The sequence below is a fragment of the Rhincodon typus genome, chromosome 35 (genome assembly GCF_021869965.1).
Source record: "Rhincodon typus isolate 14 chromosome 35, sRhiTyp1.1, whole genome shotgun sequence".
NCBI classification, from domain to species: Eukaryota; Metazoa; Chordata; class Chondrichthyes; order Orectolobiformes; family Rhincodontidae; genus Rhincodon; species Rhincodon typus.
Genome location: NC_063366.1, coordinates 18,547,945 through 18,553,718, shown reverse-complemented (window position 1 = coordinate 18,553,718; position 5,774 = coordinate 18,547,945). Strand labels below are relative to the sequence as shown.

The window sequence follows — 5,774 nt, the reverse complement described above, 5'->3', positions numbered from 1 at the left end:
CTGAGGAAGGGTCACCGGACCCGAAACGTTAACTCTGTTTTTTCCTTCACAGATGCTGCCAGACCTGCTGAGCTTTTCCAGCAACTTTGTTTTTATTCATATGCAGGTCTCTGTCCTCTGTAGGAAAATGGAACATGTCCGGGCGTTGTGCCTCAATCAATAAGGGGGCTACAGAAGACGCAATGTCCTCAACTATCAGAATCAACTTGTCAACCAATGAGAACCCTTTTCTAATGCACGCTAATTGTTGCTCCCTTTGACATTGGCATGCTTGCATCTGAGTGTAATATCGAAAGAATGGCTAGCATGTCTCTTTTCGCAGCAATGTTAACGATTTCCTGACTTCCCTCTCACTGCGGTTTCCTGTGCTTTTTTAAATCCCATTTTTAATATCAGAAGGAACTGTCAACCTTTCTTCTGTTTCCCAGGTTGTTCTCCAGTGCTCCGTGAACTGCTAGAGCAGGTATGCACGCTGTTTCCTCCCTTATTCCCTCAAAGCTTCTCGGATGTGGCTGATTGGGCCCCTGAGATTTATTGACAAGCTTTTCAACACCCGTGCGGATGAGTAAACATCACAGTCAGCTCTGCAAATCCCTCTTAACCCCTTTCCCAGATCAGGGTGATTTTCTCCTCACTTGTTAAAGACAGATGCAAAAAAAAATCGTCTCAACACGTTGCAGTCAGTTGCTTCGGGAACCTGATGTCAGGAAGACGAACTACCTGTCTCAGCCAGCAGGACTGCTTCAAGCTCCCTTGCTAGCTACACATACTATCCTGACTTGATAGTGAACCATCAAGTTCCTTCACTGTCGCTAGGTCACGACCCCTGGAATTCGCTTCCTCACAGCACTGTCTCTCTACCTACACCACCACGGTCTGCAGTGGTTCAAGTAGGCAGCTCCGCATCCGCTCTTCTCGAAAGCAATCAAAGAGCAGCAAATAACACCACATCACATGGATTTTTTTTGTTTTTAAAAATGCTGCCTTGGGACAGGAAGTTGCTACTGGGCAACCGCTGGATTTTCCAATTCTCCAAAGCACTTGGGAAGGCAGGACACCCGGAAAACCACGTCTCCGTTTCGACATCCTCGCCCTGGGATACTGCATTCTTCAGTCTCAAATGTCTACTGACTCACCGCAGTGTCACAGGGGATTTCCGCAAGTTGTAAAAGGGAAGGGGATAATGGAATGCAAAACAAAAGGATATATTGAACCTGCGGTTCAGTAGGTTGCATTTTCACTCGAGTGTTCAGAGGTTCCTGGGTTCAAGCCTCTCCCACTTCAGCACTTTTGAGCGCGTAATCCGGACTGAGGGGCGACAGCGTTTCTCCTCTCAGGCACTATGTGAAAGCAGGAGAGGGGAGTCCTCCCCGCATGCAACTCTCAATCACAGGTCGTCTGCCGTTTGGTTTGAGATCATGCCGTGCACGAAATAACAGCCCATAGTAACATTACGGCACAGGTGACAGATGGAAGCAGTGAGAATGCTCCCTTTGGCTGTGAAGTCCCGTTGGGCAGGCGCTACAGAAATGCACTTGGGGAAGGGAGGACATTACAAATGGGGCAAAGTTCGGGGAACCGGGGAGGGGGCCGGCAGAGAGGGAGGCTTGCGATTGGGCGATGCGCGGAATTCGTTCCCTGCTGCGCTGCAACAGTTTCCCTTGAGTTTACAAAAGTTTTCCGAGTTTTGGGAGTAAAAAGGGATTGAAGAGGAATCTGAGCGCCTGCAGAATATGTCGCGCATTTATTTCTGCGGGAATGTTGAGAGTTTTGGCTGCAGGAAGCAGCACGGTCTTTGAGCTTCTGACATTGTTGCATTTTGCCAGACAGAGAGAGAGAGAGTGTAACATAAGCTTCTTACGTTTCCACAAAGTCCCTCCCTGCCAGAACGTCAGGAAGAATTTCCTGATGAGGGAGAGAGGGAGGGAGAGAGAAGAAAAGAGCGAAAGATCCCAAATTCCCAGCTGTCTTCTCCACCACTCACCCCACCTCTCTCACTCACTTTGCTGGGGAGTTGGCAGAGTTTTGTAATTGTTTGCTGTCGCTTGGCCCAAGTTGTTGTCGTAATTGCCTGGTCTCTTTCCCTACCTCTCTCTCTCCGTGCGTGCTGCTCGAATGAGGACCAGAGCGGAGCCAAACGGCAGCCAGGAGCCGGGCAGAGGGACTCACATCCCGGCCAGGACCAAGAGAGGCCTCCTGGGCTGGCTGTTGCTGCTGCCTCCTCAACTGGCCGCCCTGCTGTTCGGCTGCGTGAGGCGTCTCAGAAACTGGCTGCTGCCACCTCCCTGGCCCTGGAGGAGGAAGAGGAAGGAGAGGGAGAGGAGTGTGGAGCCGGAGTTGAAGGTGGAGGTGGAGGAGGTGGAGGAGGTGCTGCTGAAGAATAAAGCGAGTCGAGAGACTTCCCTGGGGCAACAGAAAGGAGGAGAGAGAGGAGCGAAGGAGGTGGTGAACCCGGCCGCCAGCACCGAGCCCGAGCCCCTGGAGATCGGCTTCAACCTGGTGCGGCACCTCTTCGACGCGGCGGTGGTCTCCCTGCTGCTGGTGGCCTCTCCGCTGGCCCGGGCCGCGCTCGACGCTCTCGGCCTCCGCGGCCTGCTGCGCCTCTGGCTCCACGGCCTGGCGCTCTTCTTGGCCGCCTCGTACGGCCTGGCGCTGGCCGCCTGGCTGCTGCGGGCCTACCTGGCGCAGCTGTGCCTGCTGTTCGGCGCCGTCCAGCTGCTGGTGCTGGGGGTGAGCCTCCGGCATCGGGGCCACCGCCTGGAGGACCGTCCCTGGGAGGACCGCCGCTGGGTGGACAATGGGCTGGAGGACCATCCCTTGGAGGTCCATCTGTTGGAGGGCCGCCGCTGGGAGGACAATGGGCTGGAGGATCATCCCTTGGAGGACCACCGCTGGGAGGACAATGGGCTGGAGGACCATCTCTTGGAGGACCATCCCTTGGAGGACCACCGCTGGGAGGACCATCCCTTGGAGGACCACCGCTGGGAGGACCATCCCTTGGAGGACCACCGCTGGGAGGACCATCCCTTGGAGGACAATGGGTTGGAGGTCCACTGCTTCGACAACCGTCTCGTGCAGTACGTGGAGGCGGTTGGAACAACAACAACAACAGGAAGCCCCTGATGGTCGACCTCTTACTCCCTCAGAATCAAAACCAAGGAGGTGGGACCCATATCTGTGAGCACCAAGGAATTATCATCATCGTTACTAATTTGTTATTGTTGACTTTTTAAAAGACAACGTGACTCCTTACCAATTGCGTGCTTTTCTTTTGCACCCCACCCCCCCCCGAAAAAAAAGACAAGAAAGGCTTCACAAACTGAAACGTGGATGCCAACCTCCCCACCTTCGTGTCTTCGAGGCAGCCAGTTGCCTCTCCGAAAACCTCCTGGCTGGCACCGGTTTCCATGACGACTGGGTGACTTGCTTTCTTTCACTCCCCCCCCCCCCCCTTCACCCCCGTCTCTCTTTCTCCCCCGTCTCTCTTTCACCCCCTTCCCCTTTTCCCATTTTTCCATCCTTGGACAAGGATTTGGGTGGTGGGTGGGGGGGAGGGGGGTGTTGGAAGCGGGGAGGGGAAAGGAAAGGAAAGGGGGATGTTAATGTCAGCGATGGGTAACTTTTCCACCCCCCCCCCCCCCCCCCCCCAAATGATGGACTCAGATGTTAAGTTGGTGGTAGGGGTGAGTGTTTTGCCGGTTTGCAGAATCACACCAGTATTAGGGTGCAGAAGGAGACTGTCCGGGTTCCCCTGGCCTTCCTTTGCACCGGCTCTTTCCAAGGAGCGTCGTGGCTCAGCGCCCATTTTCTTGCCCTTTATTCCCCCCAACCCTTCCGTAACCCCTGCAACTTATGTGTTTAAAAAATATCATCCAACACGTTCTTGAAAGTCTTTGTTATACTGCCATTCTATGCGGGGACGTGTTGGATTTTGGAGGGGTGGATGGTGGAGAGGGCACCCGAGTTAGGATCAGACTTAGCGCTGAGGAAGGACGTGGGAGGATTGGGTTTTTAAATTTTACTTGGGACCTCGCGATCGATGGTGCGCGAACGTCCAGATTGTGGAGGAAGTTAGTGACTCTGCTATGCCTGTGCCACATTTCAAAGGCCGGCAGCCTGAATGGATATCAAAGATGTCAGTAGCCCTCCACGCTGTCCTGACTTGAAACATTGCTTCCAGGACAAAACCCCTGGAAATCCCTGTGCAATAGGTCTGTGGGTGTCCCTACACCCCAAAGACTGCAGTAGTTCAATGTGGCAGTTCACCACTGCCTTCTCTAGAGCAATAAACGCTGGCTGAGCCAGCAACGCCCACATCCCACGAACAAATGTATTAAAGATTTCAAAGGATATGGGGATACTGTGGGAAAACGCCATTGCGGTCGAAATCAGCAATAAATGGCCGAGCAGGCTTGAGTGGCCAAATGACCTACTCCTGCTTGTATTGCCTTTGACCCTGTGTACCTTGTTACCCCTCCCCCATTCCCCCCAGTCCAGCAGAACATTAGAGTGGGATTTTATTTGGGTGTTGGGATTGGAAACGTTCAGCTAGCACAGGACAGAAAGGTACAATTTACAATGTCCTGTAAGATTGCAAAAAGTGCCAACTGCGCTTTTTCCCCAATTACCTTTAAAACCTGCAAATGAATTCCAGGGTGCACTTTCCAGGGTTGTCACTGGCATTTGTTTAGCTGTACCATTCACTGCACTGAGTATTTTTTGACCTAACCAATGAGGTTTACTTGGGTCAGGGGGTCTTTTAGACAGGTTTCTCTGTTATTTCTGTGCACTGTTTTTAGTGGATTTCCAAAAATCACATTACAGTCTGCATCTGCAATGCAGGTCTGGGACTGGAAATGAGAGGTTTCCCCAGGTGGAGAGGGCATCCGGAAGAAGCAAATTCAGGAACTACACACCAGCGGTTTGGCTGAAAGGTGAGTGGGGGAGGGTGTGCCCTCAGACCTGACCTGAGCCTCCCCGTTAAACCTCTACACACCTTTTTCACAGAGCACTTGCTAATGCTCCTGCAATGTCTTTCCAGAATATCCTGTTTTTGTTTCGTCAGGCTGGGGTTGCAGTGGCATAATAGTAATGTCACTGGACTCGTGATCCGGTAGGTTCAGACTGATGCTCCGGTGGTTCAGATCCCACACTGGGCAGCTGCTGGAATTATAATGCAATTAATAAAATCGGAATAAAAAACTATAGCCTCAGTGATTGTGACTGTGAAACTATTGTCAATTGTTATAAAACTGCAACTGAATCACTAGTGTCCTTTAGGCGAGGAAATCTGCCGTCTTTACTGGTCTGGATAAATGAAACTCCTGACCACAGCTTGCCTCAGAAATAGCACAGCAAGCCACCTAGTCTAAAGGCAGTTAGGGATGGGCAAGAAGTAGTGACACAACCTACGTCCTCCACCTTTTCTAAAACTTTCAATTCCCCGGCCCCCAACACCTCATCTTCACCATGGATGTACAGTATCTGTACACCTGTAATCCCCACAAGGAGGGCTTAAAAGCCCTCCGCTTCTTCCTCTCCCATAGGCCTAACCACTCTCTCTCCACTGATACTCTCATTCACTTGGCTGAACTGGTCCTCACTCTCGACAATTTCTGCTTTGATTCCTCCCACTTCCTTCAGACCAAAGGGGTGGACATGGGCACCCGCGTGGGCCTGAGCTATGCCTGGTTCTTTGTAGGATTTGTGGAACAGTCTGTCTTCTGCAACTACACTGGCACCATCCCTCACCTCTTTCTCTGCTATATTGGTGA

The 5,774-nt window shown here is 52.2% G+C and overlaps 1 protein-coding gene across 1 annotated transcript; it reads left to right on the top strand.

Moving 5' to 3' along the window:
- The first annotated feature begins 332 nt into the window (after positions 1 to 332).
- c35h6orf47 (chromosome 35 C6orf47 homolog) lies at positions 333 to 5,213 on the top strand. The gene has a single exon (XM_048616951.1). The coding sequence runs from the start codon at positions 2,116 to 2,118 to the stop codon at positions 3,121 to 3,123; it is 1,008 nt and encodes a 335-aa protein (XP_048472908.1). The 5' UTR covers positions 333 to 2,115; the 3' UTR covers positions 3,124 to 5,213.
- Positions 5,214 to 5,774: the final 561 nt, after the last annotated feature.

Bases quoted from the DNA above. Each gene is read 5' to 3' on its own strand.
- c35h6orf47 (XM_048616951.1), top strand. From the start codon at position 2,116: ATGAGGACCAGAGCGGAGCCAAACGGCAGCCAGGAGCCGGGCAGAGGG.